At 55.5% G+C, this 16,023-nt stretch overlaps 5 protein-coding genes across 5 annotated transcripts in view; 2 read left to right on the top strand and 3 right to left on the bottom strand.

Moving 5' to 3' along the window:
• Positions 1–1,544: 1,544 nt before the first annotated feature.
• On the top strand, positions 1,545–2,612 carry CHGG_02086 (uncharacterized protein; the record flags this gene model as incomplete). The annotated part of the gene is made up of 1 exon (XM_001221306.1): positions 1,545–2,612. The coding sequence occupies one exon, from the start codon at positions 1,545–1,547 to the stop codon at positions 2,610–2,612; it is 1,068 nt and encodes a 355-aa protein (XP_001221307.1).
• A 313-nt stretch (positions 2,613–2,925) lies between these two features.
• On the bottom strand, positions 2,926–3,834 carry CHGG_02085 (uncharacterized protein; the record flags this gene model as incomplete). Its single annotated transcript, XM_001221305.1, has 2 exons — positions 2,926–3,442; positions 3,539–3,834. The coding sequence occupies 2 exons, from the start codon at positions 3,832–3,834 to the stop codon at positions 2,926–2,928; spliced, it is 813 nt and encodes a 270-aa protein (XP_001221306.1).
• A 1,264-nt stretch (positions 3,835–5,098) lies between these two features.
• Positions 5,099–7,552, bottom strand: CHGG_02084 (uncharacterized protein; the record flags this gene model as incomplete). Its single annotated transcript, XM_001221304.1, has 4 exons — positions 5,099–6,106; positions 6,581–6,639; positions 6,891–7,463; positions 7,516–7,552. The coding sequence occupies 4 exons, from the start codon at positions 7,550–7,552 to the stop codon at positions 5,099–5,101; spliced, it is 1,677 nt and encodes a 558-aa protein (XP_001221305.1).
• Positions 7,553–10,919: 3,367 nt separating this feature from the next.
• Positions 10,920–12,123, bottom strand: CHGG_02083 (uncharacterized protein; the record flags this gene model as incomplete). The annotated part of the gene is made up of 3 exons (XM_001221303.1): positions 10,920–11,351; positions 11,524–11,798; positions 12,087–12,123. The coding sequence occupies 3 exons, from the start codon at positions 12,121–12,123 to the stop codon at positions 10,920–10,922; spliced, it is 744 nt and encodes a 247-aa protein (XP_001221304.1).
• Positions 12,124–13,326: 1,203 nt separating this feature from the next.
• CHGG_02082 (uncharacterized protein) overlaps positions 13,327–16,023 on the top strand; it is a gene marked incomplete at both ends in the record, with an annotated part of 3,921 nt that continues 1,224 nt past the window's right edge. The window contains 2 exons of the mRNA XM_001221302.1: positions 13,327–14,936; positions 15,111–15,484. Of these exons, the coding sequence (XP_001221303.1) occupies positions 13,327–14,936; positions 15,111–15,484 (1,984 nt within the window). The remainder of the gene's footprint in view (positions 14,937–15,110; positions 15,485–16,023) is intronic.

The raw sequence follows: 16,023 nt of genomic DNA, 5'->3' as shown, positions 1-16,023 counted from the left end.
GTGGCCGGGAAAAGTCGGTATACGAACAGGGGCTTCGGCTCCCTATGCAGTTCTGCTGACGGGATAGGGAGGGGGGGTGGAAGGGGATGAAATGTAGAATGGGGGAAATGCGGTGTCGAGTGAAAAGGGTTGATCGTACAAATGACACCCATGTGGATGGAGAATGTGAGGAGTGTGAACCTAAGGTACTAAAGTAAATGTAAGCAAGTGTTTAAGCTGCCGATACCTCGGACCCCCGCTCCTCGAAGAACATCAAATTGAACCTTCCTTTTCACCCCCACTCCGTTGCATCATGTTCTGTCCACATAGTATCAACGCATTCATCACTGCCTACTAAGACTCTGTTCTGGACTTTAATGGGAAAGCTACAAAATCGATATTTTAGTCTTTGACGTATTGTATTATATGCAAGACCGTCAGTCCACGAGTGCTTCTAAGAATACTAAGCTTAGGTACCTTACCTTGGATATGGGGTTACCTTGAGCAGGCTCGCAACCCACTCGCACCCACAACTCTCGCAACCACAGCCCTCGCACCAACAATTACAAGGTACCTAGATACCTAAGGAAAGCCGCCGCAGCCGACGACCGAGCCCAAGCTGGTCGATGAACCAGGCTCTCCTATTTCTGGGGATAGAGACAACTAAAAGCGAGTAAGTTTACGGCCGGAAGCTGCATCAGTCCAACGGACTTCAAGGGTTGTTCTAGATTCTCCGATCCCCGGAGACTTTTTTGGTTGGTACCAATGCCCACCGTGTGTTCAAGAGGAAAGTCAAGCCAATGGTCCCGGGAGTACAGACATGAGTTTCAGCCTGCTGCCCACATGAGCGGCGGCACAGACTGAGACATTCTCCACCATGGGTGCTCAGCCTTTCCCTTCCTCCAATCAAGTATGTGCATACAAACGGGAAATGCACCCCCCTGCCCCGGTCCCTGGGCAACCTCCACGCAGAGAGGGATCTCAGATTGACTGACTTCCCGTCCTTCCCAGCTTCGACCCCCGATGGCAACATGGTTGAAGATTTGAGCAATTGAACGGTTCGCCCAAAACTGATCAATAGTGAATCCGTGGGAGACTGCTGGCTAGTCGTACAGTTTTCCCCATGGGGGGCCTTTCGGTGGGTGGCTTGCAAGCAGCCCAGTGATCAGGACTGAGTGACGCGGCTGCCTGCATCGATGGTTGTCATGTAGGGGCTTGAACGGATTTGTCGGCACGTCCTGGTTCGTGCCGACATTCTGCATGATGATCTATCGTTCAATTTGATGGCAGTGAGCTTCTATCAGTTTGTTGACAGCTTTCTTTGTCTGCCAGTTTGTGACGAGACTCAACCGACAGGACAATTTCACACATGCGAACATGGACTCAACCCGCCCTCCACCTCTCGTCTCGACTATAACTTCCTCTCTGACTTCCTCCCATCCTGCCATCAACTCTTTCTCATCTTCGCATCAGATCTCCTATCTTGACATCCAATTCATTACCGCCAACGCCAACCTAACTGCGAAGTCAAGTTCACACCACAATGCCCCAACAGCACCAGCAACATGGCGACCACCGGTAACCACGTGACTATCAACGGGAACGGCACCACAAGCTTCATCACTAAGATCTTGGCCCCCGTGTCGTCCCCTGTGCCGGTCCCTGTGTCGACCCCTGTGCCGGTCCCTGTGCCGGCGCCCGTTTCGACCCCCGTTATGACTCCGGCGTCGACTCCCGTGTCGGCCGCTGTGCCGGTCCCCGTGTCGACCCCTGTGCCAGTCCCCCTGTCGGCCCCTGTGCCGGCCCCCGTTTTGACCCCCGTTATGACTCCGGCGTCGACTCCCGTGTTGACCCCCGTACGGGCCCCCGTGTCGACCCCCGTACGGGCCCCCGTGTCGACCCCCGCTTTGACTCCGGCGTCAACTCCCATGTCGACCCCCGTGCCGGGCCCCGTGTCGACTCTGGCGTCGGCCATGGTGTCGGCCTTCGTGTCGGCCGTTGTGTCGCGCCCCGTGCCGACCCCCGCTTTGACTCCGACGTCAACTCCCGTGTCGAACCCCGTGCCAACTCCCGTGTCGACCCCCGTGTCGGTTCCCGCATCGACACTCGTTTCCACTCCGGCGTCAACGCCCCCGTCGAGCCCTCATCCGACCCCCCGTCCAATCCCTTCTCTCGACATCAACGCCAACAACACCACCACCGGCACTCCCGATGAGCCTTCTGAGCAAACCCACTACCGCGTTTACCTAACCACCGCTTTCGAACGCGATCTGCTCCATCACTTTATCTGGGTGGAAACCAAGCCCAACGACATCTCAGTCAACTGGGGTCACGCGTACCGTGTCGACGGCAACCACCATGGAATGAAGCACCAATTCCACATTTGTTGTGATCCCTTCGTCGATACGAGCGGCCGGACCAAGCAGCACATTAGTTGGGTGCGGCGCCAGGACAACGAGAGGGTCAAGGAGGTGTGTCGGTCTGTCGCCCCGCCCGGCCCGCAACCCGAATCAAACGGACTGGGACGGTCTGACCTACGTGTGCCTGCTCGCAATTGGAAGCACTGGACTGCCGACGTCATTGCCACTCTGCGGACCACCGGTGTTCTTCAGCCTCTGACCCTCCGACGATGACGGCGTCATTTACCAGCCGGACAACATCGTTTACCGGTCGGACGGCATCTAGTGGCGCCGTCGAGGACCGTGGCCACGACTACACAAGGGGGGTGCACAAGAGAAGGAAGGAAGACATGAGGGAAAAAGTTTCGGGTTTCGATTCAGGTTGAGAGAGATTTATGGCAGGGGCGCCGAGTGGAAGGTTGATAGCATCATAGACTGACGGGCAACGCATGGCATGGCTCTGAAAACTTTTGCGCAGAACCCATCACCAGTGATCGGCTCTTGCGGCAGCGCCGACAATCCAGCCTTCCCCATCCCACTTCCATTCCTACAAGCTTCGAAAATGCATTGACATTGCAGCTCTGAAGTGCGTCATCCAACCATACTCGGTAGTATAATGGTAGTCGAAAATATTTGGAATCCACTCGCATAAGTCGTCCTCGAAGCTGAGAAACAACATGGTGGTGCAATATTCCCAGAAAGTTGGGTACCACCCTGCATATTCCCAGTCGATGATTAACACGCTCTTATCGTCATCTCGAACCATGACGTTTGAGGGGTTGAAGTCGCTGTGGGTGAAAGTGGGGCTGTGGCCGCTGAAGGCGCGATGGTATTGGCGACGGATGTGAGGCGAGTAGAACGGACGGCCTTCTGACACTTGATAGTGGATTGTTTGTCGGTAACACTTCCACAAGGCTTCAACCCACTCCTCTTCGGTCTCTTTCGGCGCTACGATGGTGCTGTCGGGCAGATCGTCAGGCTTAGTCACCGCTGTCAAGTAGGGGTCCAGAATCGGCTGCCGCCATAGTCCACCGTAGTAGCCCTGCTCCGGGATTGCGCGTAAGCTGTCCAGTTGGTCCCGGAGCTGTGACGTTATAGCATCTTTCTCTTTGTGATCAAGGCGAAGTCAAATGCTTGAGAGATTCTTGCCGGGGATGTACTCTTGGACGAGGAAGTTCAATTTGGTTTTCTCGTCGTGGTAGATGGCATAAACGGTCGGCACACGGACGCGGCTGGATTGCTGGACGGAAAGCTGATTCTCGCCCTCCCGAAGGCGGGCACTCTCCCTTCCATACTTGACGGCAAAGTGGTCGTTCACACGGACTACTTTGTTGGTGCTGCGCGGGTCTGATATAACCTCCTTTGACGCGAGGATTTCGGCTACCGAAGGTAGGTCTGCGCCCGCGGGGAGGCTTGAGCGGGGGCAAAAGTAGGGGAGTGTACAGCGGGAAGCCATGATTGCGGTTGGTTTCAATGTTGTTTCAATGCTGGTTTTCAGGGTTACTGAGATGTTGTCTGTCGGTTTTGAACTGCTCGGACTAATTCACGAGATGGACATCATGGGTCGTCGACCTCTGTTTTATAGCCAGAGGCCTCCCATTCATCGGCTTGGGTTGCTCGCGGCATGAACAATGTAGACTACGTAGACACGGCAGTTACGGTATGGTTGCAAACGGTGAGAACCTGATCAGCGGGACGTATCATCTTTGTGGTCGTCCGACCGTGTTTTTGTATATGGACAATGAAGTTCTCACTGGAATGTTGGGAAACTTGGAGTCTCGCATCTGTGGTACCTGTGCGTACAGAACAGCCAGACGCGAGAACTATGATGCCCCAAAATGAAGAATTATTCTTGCAGCGATTTCAGGGGGAAACAAGTGATTCCCTCTGCCTACCACCAGCCCCTTCCGAGACTCCACACAAGACGTGTCGAGAAGAGAAGGCTCTCCGAGGAGAGGCTCACCAAGAGATCCGTTTCCGGATCAGAGTGACTGGGTGTGGGTTTCTGCGGTAGGAAAAGGGGACCCGAGGGTCGATCGGCCAGTCGATATTTCGCGCCGTCGGCGGGACGACGTTTGGAACTTAAGGAGACGCACTTGCGCGATGGCCCTACCTGTGTCCAATGTTGCTTAGCATTCTCCATAAACAAGAGGGTATCGGGCCGTCAGAACCAGAACGGAGAGACAAGAATATAAAATGCAGATCCAAGTTCAGCACAAGACCGACCTAGATACCGGCATGACGGGTTCGCTGGTAACTTTTCATCGTGGGAGTGGAACAAGATCCATCCAAGTTCGAAGTTTTTCTCTCGCTTGTGGTCCCCTGGGGTTGAGGTGGGGCGCATCCAAAATGTCACGCCTGCCCCACCCCGTTGGTTGCTGTGGCGTGTGGGGCTGGGAATCTTGTTGCTGCTGCTTGCGTGGCTGAAAACGTGCTGATGAGGTGCGGGGCAATTGAGTGTCGCGGTCAGAGCCTGACGACATGGTCAACGCGCAAGAGAGGAGATGGTTCTGCCATTCCGAATCACCTGGCCTATTCGTTGTGTTTGTGGGACATGACGGGAGGCGGCAGCAGAGAAACAGATTGAGGGTATCCGTTATTTCCGTTCATTTTTGACTAACTTAGTGGCTTCCTGTTTCCCCTTCCAACCAGGAAACGGTCTGGAGAAGAACGTGGCACCCGAAATGGAAGTTAATCACACCCAGGTTTGCACTTAAAGATCAAAGCAGTCCGCAAACACCCACCACGGCGGCGACAACAACAACCGCTGTCCCGACCCAACCAGGCCGAACACTGCACGCCGCATCCTCGCCACCCCCCCCAGCAACCCGGACGCGCTGCACCAGCCGGTCCCCCAAGCCCTCAATACTCTTCTCGAACGCGTCGAAATCGGCAGCATCCCAAGCGGCCCCATGTGGCCCCGGCACCGCCTCGTCGCCCGTAAACCCCACAAACAACACCGCGTCCTCGTCGATCCCATTCCCGCCCGTCACCCCGCGACCCCCACACGCCGTGGCCAACGCCAGCGACCCCTCCCCGACCATGGGCTTCTCGTCATCATCGCCGTTCGTGTCCCCCCACACCCCATACACCAGCCTCCGATCGGGGCAGACCACCGCCATCACACTAAGCGGCCGCATCCCATGCGCCGACGGATCGAACGCGCGCCAGCCCGCGCGGCCGCGCGTGCCGACGGCGTTGCCAAACACCACGTACGGGTGCACGTAGGGGTTGAGGTCGGCGGTGGCGTTGCCGTGGCCGTAGCCTGCCAGCGTGTCGCGGAAGGAGGTGGCGCCCTGCAGGTCGGGGCTCAGCTCGCGCCGGCAGCGGCCGTCGTCGCTGGGCCCGCCGACCGTGCCGTCGCAGTCGACGTCGAGGTTGGCCAGCGCGCCGTCGCGGCCCTGCAGGTAGATGATGCCCGAGGTGGCGAGGTGGTCGCCGCAGTAGGCGAAGTCTGGGGGGTTGGGTGAGCGGGTTGGTTGGGGGTGATGTTGGGATTGGGAAGAGGAGGAGGGAGGAGGAGGGCGGGGAAGGGAGGAGGAGGGGATGCACGCACCATTGGGACCGCTGTCGCGGCTGTAGAAACCGGTTGCCAACGCGTTGGAACAGTGGCCCTTGGCGCGTACCGCGTCGTAGAAGTTCAGCAGGTTTTCCGGGGCACGGCGGGCATCGCTGATCGTGGCCAGCACGCCGAGGATAACAGCGAGGATGTGAGAAAAGAATGGCGACTGCATTTTAGAAGTTTGGTTGTCGTGTATGTCACGAATGGTTATGGCTCTGTGGTTGTGTTTGGTGGAAGTGTGAAGGGAAGAATTGGCACAATGGCTCGCGTGGACTATGTTATCTTATGGGTGTTGCCTTGCTAGGCGCTGTGGCCTTGACCAAGTCCCCTAGGCCTACAGCCTGTTTCTCGATAACGTTATATAGATACCAAATAGACAGTTCTAGATGCGTCCGTGTGTCCATAGTTTGTGAGGTCCGTGGGTTCCTCCCCGTGACCTTGAATTCGTGAATTAGCGTTCCTACAGCATGCATTGTGTCCCACACTGACTTACAACCAAGTAGGGATCCCAAAGTCAACTTGGTACTCCCCATCCAGTTCATCTTATCGATACGAAGTAGAGTGGGTGTGCTGATAAGAGACATTGGGAGCAGCCCCAGCGTGGTTGGAGTCAATCGTAGCGTTTATGCGACAGACTTACTAAGACGATGGCGCGGTGTCCAGTGGCCATGATTCCAGCAATCATATAAGGCTTGGAAGCTGTGAGCGAGTCGTACATGTAAGTATCTGGGTAGTATCACGATTTGGCTAAGAATAGGTGTACCCGAGTCTACATCGGAGGTCGGCCTCAAGTACCGACATGCCGATGCCGCTCGTCGTGAGACAAAAAGAACATGCCCAGAGAAAGAAACAACCACGGATACAAGGGAATTTATTCCTACACAACAAAACCTCAAAAACAGATCAAGCAGACCCCGAAATCCTTTGACCGCCGGCGGGAAAGCCACAACCTTGCTTGCCGTTCTGGGTATTGGCTTGCGGGCCGGAGCAGATGCCAAAGTTCGCCTCGCCGGTATTGACCAGCGCGCAGCAACCGGAGCCGCAGTCGGCATCGCTGGTGCACTCGCCGGTAATGAACTGCTTCCCTTGGCCGTTCCCCACATTTCCGGCGCCCGAAGGGTCGGGTTTGAGGCCGCTGGGTTGAACGGTGCCTCCGGCTTGGCCGTTGTTTTGGTTGCCCCCCCCATTGTTCTGATTGCCTCCTGCGTTGTTCTGGTTGTCTCCGCCATTGTTATTCTGGTTTCCACCCTGATTCCCGCCTTGGTTGCCGGCACCGCCCGACTCGAAGCCGCAGCCCTGTTTGCCGGCCTGGTTCTGGGCCCCGACACCAGAGCAGACGCCGATGGTCTGTCCGCCCTTGGGGAGGGTTGCGCAGCATCCAGAGGCACAGTCGGCCGCGCCGAGGCACTGTCCGCCGATGAACTGCACGCCAGCTCCGTTTCCGACGTTTTTGTCGCCGGAAGGGTCCGGAATGCTCTGTCGGGATGAAAGATTGGGGGCTGCTTGGACGGAGGAGATGGCCACTAGCAGGCGTCAGTCATGCAAGCGGCGTCACTAAGACCCGGCGAAACTTACGCGCGAGAACGCCGAGGAAGGCAGAGAGCTGAACCATGATAGCGACTATGCTCAACAAACTCGGCGTTACCCTATAGAGCTGTGCTGCGGATATTGGCGAGAAGAAAGGGTTGTCGGCCAGCGACGGTGAGTACTAGGATGGCCAGGGCTTGGGAAAGAAACGACGCCAGGTCGAAAGAAGGAGGTTAGTCACAAATGATGCGGTATTGCTGTGCCAGTACTTGAGAGGAGCTCCAGCTGGCGGGAGACTTGAGGTTATTATAGTCGCCCGAGGTGGCGGGCGCCACGGGCGCCATCATGAAGGCAGTCCCGCGGGGTGAGTATTCGTCTGAGGATGCGCCGACAGGTTTGAAGAACAAAGGAATGGATGTCCCTGCTAGCCCCGGCTCTCCGTCTATTCTCTGCCAAATGGCTCAAACATGCTCTTGGTGTCCATACGAGGGTGGTGGGATGCGATGCGTTTGGTGTTTCAGGTCCCACTGTTAGTAGTCTGGTGGTGAATACTGGGTAACACTATCACTGCGGGGCAGTCCTGGATCGAACAGAAGAGTCCTTCCTCGGCTCACCAACGTCGAAAACCTGGGATGCAAGTCGACAACCGGGCGGAGAATACATGGATTACCCCATGACTACCTTAGGCCTTCGGCAGGTATGTGCTCATGTTTGTGAGTAGCCCCTCGAGTTCTGGCGGTGCCGGAGTGATGCTTGGGGGCAATCACATGGGCCGAGCTGTCAGTGTCTACCACCTCTGGGAGTTACCCGGGGCTGGTTCGTAGTGTAAACGTTGAGGACCATGGCATTGGGATGAATCCGAGTTATGGGGCCTTGAGACGAACTTTCAGGACATGGAACAAAAGTTGAAAGTTGAAACAGGAAGCTGAGCCAAGACCTTTTTCTTTCTTATTTTTTTTGCCTTTGTGGAACAAGGGAAGAAGGGGACCCTGCCTGCCGACACTTCGCACGCTACCAGCCTTGGCAGGAGCAGGGGAGGACATGTGCCGGAGGTACCCAGGTACCTCACCCCACATGCACTAACTAAAAAAAACGTCGGGAACTTTTGGGAACCCTGGGCATTCTTTGCAGTCTGCGACATCCCCATCAATCCTCACCTCACACGCGTTGAAAGCTCGACGACAACTGGCGCTGGTTTTGACGGCTCTGCGGAAATCATCCAGGCAGCCTAGAAGCCGGCCCCGGTGGCGTGGTTTTGGAAGCCTTACGAAGTACGTCTGGCGCTAATACCTGGAACAAACCCAACCCCCCCTGGAACCAGTTACGGGCATGCCCCGTTTCCTGTCCCAGACGGTGGGTGGGGTATTTATTCCCGGCAACAAGTCGATTTCCTTCCACTTTCGGCCAACAACCTCATGCGCCTCCAAAGTCCCGTTCCAGAATTTCAATGGTGAACCTGGATTTGGAACTTTGCTGAAGCCTAATCGCACTTCTCATCGACCATGACCATTTTTGGAGTATCTTGTAACAGTATGCTTCAAAGCCAGTCGGCCCGTTGTTTCGGCAACACTGCCACACTCTGCCTTGCTTCTACTACGGATAGTTGACGAAATTGGTTGGTTCCTTGGTGCTCCAATGTGCCTCCGGGTGGCTGCAGTTCCGGGGATCTTGTATTAGCTATTCCGGCAGAGAAGCACTCCTGTCCCTACCGCTATGAACACATGCGCATCAAGGTACTTTGGTAGGTAACGGCCTTGCGAATTATAAAGCTAGTTACCACCTCTACGCATAATTGTCTCCACGAGACCTATGATCACTGTGACACTGCCCGGCCCCCTTGGGACTGAACAGAAGCTGTGGAATGAATCATTCTCAAACCCTTGTGACTAGGTGGAGCGCCCACGAACAATGATACGAGACTCAAAAGAGGATACCACGAGGACCAGCATCGTAATGACTAATGAGGTAACTAGTTCTGAACCTCATAAAATCGTAAACCTTTGTCTGGCCAGTCCACGGCCTTGGCGCGGTAGGCCACGTAGGCCGCTCCACCGGTGGAAGCGGAGTCATGATGGTAGTTGTGATGAGGGAAGGAACAGGACGACTGGTTTATAAGAAAGGTGGCATACAGCCCCCTAGCGGATACATGTAGCCTTAGTGGTCCCTCACACCTACTTCTGAGGCTTCACACACACACATACACCCCTCGATCGCCAATCATATTGTTACTTGCAAATTCCCCTCTATAACTCGCGGCAAATCACACCGAGAATGGCACCACTAGGAATCACAGCCGATGACCTGAGACGACAGACGCGTGGTGTTGACAGCCTGATTGGAGGCGCCAAGCAGGAATTCAATGCGCTGCTTCTCGATCCACGTGCGTCAGGATTGGCGTGGGGCCTATCAGAAATGCTGGAAAGCATCTCTGCCGATTTCCAAGCTTGGAGACAGGCAATGAAGGAAGAATATGGGTGGCATTTGATCGAAACGACCGAGGATCAGACCCTCGTGACCAACTTTCAGCAGGGGATAACCCACATGCGGGAAAGCATTGAAGAGCTTAAGGATCAAATCAAAGTCGTAATGGATGCCCTTGAGCAACAGAACGATACAACATATGCCAACAGTCACACATTAATCCTGCATAGCAGAGTCGGTAGGGTTCTGCTCACATTTGGAGTGGTTCTCAGTTTTGCTGCCAGATTCGTACTACACCAGCAGCAGCGGAAAGCAGGAGACGAGGAGAACCTTCAAGAGCTTCGGACTGAAATTAGTCGCCTATTGACGCGACTCCCTACAAATCGTACTACTATGAGCGAATATCTCCACCGATACTTTCGCGGCACGGCAGGACAGACCTAAGCCTCTTGGGTAGGACGTGGCCGGGTTCGAATATGAAGACGGCGTATTATTGGGGACAAGAACTAAGAGCGAAGAATTCCGGGTAAGAACTAACATGCTGTGGAAAATCGCATGCTCAGGAACCCTAGCTAACAGATTCCAACTGGCAGGCTATAGATGGTATCTCGCCTCGACGGCTCTTGGTCATGAGTTTGTGATTTACCTCTCGGGAGCAAAGCATTCACCAAAGTATTCGCGAGCAGGGGTCGAGAAGGGGAGCAGAAGGCCGGGCCTCGTATCACCCCCCATGTATCTATCTCCACACTGAGTATGAACAGAGGGTAGTCGAACCGGCCAATTGGCGGATCTCATGCCAAGCTCGCACGCTGCCACCTGCCATTGCCGAGATGGGTCACATGATCCAGATCATCTTAACAACAACCAAGGCAAGAGGTAAATGGTGCAGCGAGAAAGAGGGAAGAAGTAGGGGGCTTGTACGAGTTAAACGCAAAACGATCTGATCCGGATGTAGCTAGCGGGCTAAGGCCCTATAGGCCCAGTGCCTCCGGGCGAAATAAATTCCATCCATCCATCCATCCGAGATGGGCCTACCCCGGCGCTTCAGCGAGGCCCACGAGTTCGCGGCGCACTACTACGCTCAACATGATATGATTCTGTTCAGGGTGTATTGTGTTGTACTTCCGGCGCAAGTTGGCCAGGGTCGGTGTTGGTATGGTGATTCTTGTGGAGGGGTGTCGGGGCAAGGCTGGGCAGAGAGCGGTCCCGTTGGTTATTGCGGTTTGTGGGTGGTGTGGTATGGTGGCGGGGAGGTAGCACGTCGGTTCTCCATAGGTGGCTGCACGTGCAAGGGCAACTTGGGTTGTATGGGCAACAAGGCTGGGGTGGGACTTGGGAGGGATGGGGAAAAACTTTGTGGCTCGAGAGTACGACACGGGCGATCTGTTGTTGGTCAGGGAGAAATGTGAATAGGCCGTGTGCGTGCACGTGTGCGACTGTAGGTTGGGCTTGTTGATGGTCACCTACATCAAGTACAGGGCAAGCCCTGTTTTCTTTTTTTTTTTTGGACTTCAACCTGGTCTTGTAGGTTAACAAACTTGGAATTCTATGACCAGCCACGTCCCATAGATTCACTGGAAATCACCAGAATATCTAATGTGATTTGGGCCGGATTGGGGAGAAGGTAATACATACCATACAACCCCAGCAGCCGTTGGGACGGCAAATGGGCACAGCCAATGGGGTATGCATTACCATCTGTGTTGGAAACCCTAATGTCGTATTGCCAAACTGATATCTCCTGTTCGGGACGGTTGCGGTCGGGTTGGTGTCACTTGTGTGGGGGATTAGGCTGCTGTTCAGGTACGGCGTCCTCGACCTCAAGCGCGTCACAATGCACAACAGTGACATTCCGGCTGCAGTTCCCCAAACGGTCTCACAAAGCAGCCGCACGGTCGGCAGCTTGTTGGCTAGTCAACATTGTTTAGCGGGGCTTACGTAAAGCCGACGGTAGAACGAGGGACAAAAGTAAACATTCACCTGGCCACCTATCTGATGTGCATTAGCTGGGACAGAGCCATTTCTTGGGACAGAGGTCAGTCTGGGGGGGGGGGGGGCTGGAAACCGATCGACGATGCCCTAATACCCCGGGGCGAACCAAAAAGAGCACCCAGGGGAGTGCATGGCGCAAGCGACGGACCCAGCACCATGTGTCGGGTAGGGTTGAGACAGGCGGGTAAGATTGGATCTCAATGGACCATGTGGTCCCAATTTTGCGGCTTGGACGAAGGCCATCGTCGGCTGTGGTTCCAGTCGTGGTTTGTTGTGATAGGGCATGTAAGATGCCAGTGGAGCACCAGTCACGCAGCGTTGGCAACAACCGTCCAGTCCTAGGGCTCGCTTCAAGGGGGCTCTATCAGGGCACGGCAAAAGTAAACAACATGTAGAGAGCCACACATACGGGTTGGCTCCTGCGAGATCCCGTGTGTGCATACATACCTGGGGGTGAGGACATACTCACTTGCCGCAATAATAGAATAAGCGGCAAGCCTGAGCCCCTGGAATTCGGACGAATGATCCAGGGGTTTGACTGACCGACCTGGCTGACCCAATAAGACAGCAGGGAAAGTCGGGTAACAGTGTAGGGCAAGAGTGTGTATACATAACAGGGCAGACCCGATCTTGTGGCCGATTCACAATTTCGGTGACTCCCACCCACACTGTTCAGTTTTGTTCAGTTTAGTATTCACACACAACTGGGTCTGTCAGGACGTAAAATCAGATTGTTCAGTCAGGAAAGCCAAGCATAACAAGCTCTCAGAGACGCCTATAAATCCTGGTCCTTGTTCTCAGATCTCTTGTCCTCAACCCAATCCATTTTCGCAACTTCTCGCCGCAGCTTTTAGAGTCGGCAAAACTCCCACACCACACTTCTCAACAACTTCTTCTTGCATTCTCCCAATCATCAGCCATACTGTTCCGACAGTAAGTCAAGCCCACCAACCTATTACATCAACCCACTTGGTTCTTTTCTTTCGCCTCTTACCTTGGCAAGTTGGCCTCCACCCTGGACCAAAACACCTGGGCTGACCACGTGCAAGTCTCGCGGCAGTTCACCAGCAATTTCATTGGGAACTTCTTTACCATCACCAATTATCCTTTAGGTTAGTAGGTCGTCGTCTTAGATTCCCGACCCCCCCACCACCGCCCTCCCCCATTGCTTGCACACATAAGACCTAGTGGTAGTCGAGTCTCAATCATTCGAGCCTCAACTCCACACCATCATCACAAACACCTGAACCTGGATCCCTGTTGGCCCTCACCCCACCATCATACCCACCCATCTCCCATCACCTCGGTTGCGGCGCGTTCGAATTTTCCCTCGTCGCGTAAACAATCCGAGTTGCCCAGCAAGAAATCAAGGCATCCAAGAATCGAGGCATGGACCGACCGACTGACGAAACCATGGACACAGATCACACCAGCCATTTAGTCGTAATGACGAACAAGAGTGGCAAGAAGTTTTGGCAGGTGACTATCATCCGCAAACGATTGGGGACCGCCCTCCACGGCAGCCCTCTTAAGCCCTTCGCTAGGGGGATCAAGGGGTTCAAAACCTTTTGTAAAAGCGTTTTCAGGGGCAGTGCTCTTCGCAAGTCGGAACTCGAGACTACCAATAGCCTCGGCGTTTCTACCGCTTCGCCCGAACCTGTGGCTTCAGAGTATGCCCGCGACCGGGATACCGCCCTTCTGGAAGTTTCCTCTACTCAGCCGACTAAGGTTCCTGCCCTGACCGAAGTTGTTTCCGAGGATGACAATGACACCTCTCAAGCGACCACCACTGCCGCTACCGGCTGCGCCTTGCCCGCCGAGGGCATTCCTGTTTTGACAACCGAGCCCCCAAAGGAGACTCCTCAAGTTCAGAATGCTGTCATCATCGAGGAGGTTGCATCTCAGAAGGACCAGGAGGAGGCAGTCGCCAGCACGGAACTGACTACTGTGCCGGTTGAATCTGCCTCTCCTTCCCTTGACGCAGAGCCTGACGCCGTGGCTGAGCCGACCCCGGCTCCGGAAACCTACACCATTATCGATACCATAATCGACACCCCTTCTGACTCGCCGGCTGTAGAGACGGAAACTCCTGAGCCACCTATCAGTGTCTGCACCGAGCCTGTCGCTATCGAGTGTACCCTAGACGCCGATATTCAAAACACCCCCGAGCCCGTGCAGGCTGTCTCTTCGCAGGAAGATGCCATCGCTATTCCCGAGACTGAGATTATTTCCCTTGATAAAGAAGAGCTTACCGTTCAAGAAACGCCTACCGCCGCCAACACCCACCATGCCGTTGCCCCCGTCGAGGAATACGGGAGCGACAACGCGGCCGCCACGCCGGAAATGTCCGACAGCGAGGACGATTTCGACTCTGAAACCGAGATCGGATCTGAAGCCGAGGAGGACCTGAACAAATCTCTCGGCATTCATGTCTCGCAAGACATCCCCCACAAGGATGAACAACCGACTGCCATTCCCATGCCGGTTATCGTCTACCAAGTCATCTATGAAGATGACTTTGATGCCTGCGTCTCGAGCATCCAAGGGCCCCAAGAGCTTAACGCGCTTCTGGAGAGCGACAGCCCATGGTTCGTCCCCCAGATTATTGAGAAGGGCAAGCTGAACCGCCAAATGGTGCACGGCAGGCTCCCGAACCGGCGGACTGCGCCGGGCCACTACCGGGACCTGAACCTGGAAAAGGCTGCGCGGGAGCTTGTCCTGGACATCCCCGCGCCAGTGCGGGTGGTCACAAGGGCGGCTTCACCTAGTGTGATCAAGGAGACGGAAATTTCCACCACGCAGGAGGTTGAGATTCCTATCACTAAGGTGACTCCCCTAACACAGGAAGTCGAGACTCCCAAAAAGACTCGCGTGGCGCAGCCCATCCCAGTGGCCATTGGCCTTTCCAGTCGCAATCACTCGCGCAGCAGCTCAGGGAGCAGCGCGGAATCTGTGGATGTCAGCGTCCATAGCGAGCCTTGCCCTGGAACACCGCTGACGGAGTATTCGATGACTCCTAATAAGGATGAGGCGACACCGGAGGGCAAGGCAGTGAAGTTAGCACACGTCCCCAGCACGGAGGAGGCCCGGGTGGCTGCCGCCGAAACCTCGCCCCAGCGCGAGGATGAGATCATGGGCTAGGATCCCGTGATCTCATACCTCGCTGGACTAGGGGTCGAAACAACGGAGCAGCCCATCATCGAAATAGACGAACCCTCCTGCGATGACAGCGCCGAGCCCATTATGGAGCTGGCCATCATCGACACAGAGGAGCTCTCAATTGATGACAGTGCCCAATCTGTGGTGAAGCCGAACTGCCACTACGCAGAGGATGCAGCGGACGCAGACGATGAAAGGGACGAAAGGGACGAAGGGGACGAAGGGTACGAAGAGTACGCCGAAGACAATTTTAGCGACAGCAGCTCCGAGTTCATCGAGGATCCAGAACCGCTCGACGGGTACCACCAAGATGACTCCATCCTGGAACCCTTTGAGCGCCCCAGCGCCCCCGAGCCCACCGACATAGACACTGACTACCACAATGCTGATTACGACGTCAGGGGCCACGACTACGCCGAACTGGAGGCCGCCGTCGACGAGGAAGGTACGCAAGCCACAGCGAGCCTCCCTCCCCAGACGGCCACCCCCTTTGACTCGGCCGACCAGGAGGCAGAAGACATGCGACCGCGTGTGCGCCTCCCCCCGTTCCTACTCCCGACCATCTCGCCCACCACCACCACCGACAACCCCACCGACACCCCCCAAACCACCCCCAACACCACCACCCCCCCCAGCAACAGCAGCATCTGCAATCCCTGAGCCCCTAGAGCGCCGCGTCAACTGGGTAATTCTGGACCGGGCTCGAAACCACCCCCTGGGCCACCGAGAGCTACATTGGATCACACGAGCGACACGTTGGACCTGTAGCGGGGGGTCCGAACGCCATGACGGGGTCGGCTGGCATGGCGGCGCTGAATCGTTTGTGCGTGGGCCTACGGGCGACGGATGGGGAGGTGATTAGGTGGACGTGAAGGAAGCTGAGTACAGAATATAGTCAGTACATAGTAGTTACAAGATGAGCAGACGAGGGAATCAGTGCGTGAAGAGATTGGTTATTGGCAGTGGATACTCGTCCACTTCTGG

Source organism: Chaetomium globosum, genomic scaffold (genome assembly GCF_000143365.1).
Source record: "Chaetomium globosum CBS 148.51 scaffold_1 genomic scaffold, whole genome shotgun sequence".
NCBI lineage: Eukaryota > Fungi > Ascomycota > Sordariomycetes > Sordariales > Chaetomiaceae > Chaetomium > Chaetomium globosum.
The sequence above is the reverse complement of the archived record's forward strand: the minus strand, read 5'-3'. Positions and strand labels throughout refer to the sequence as shown.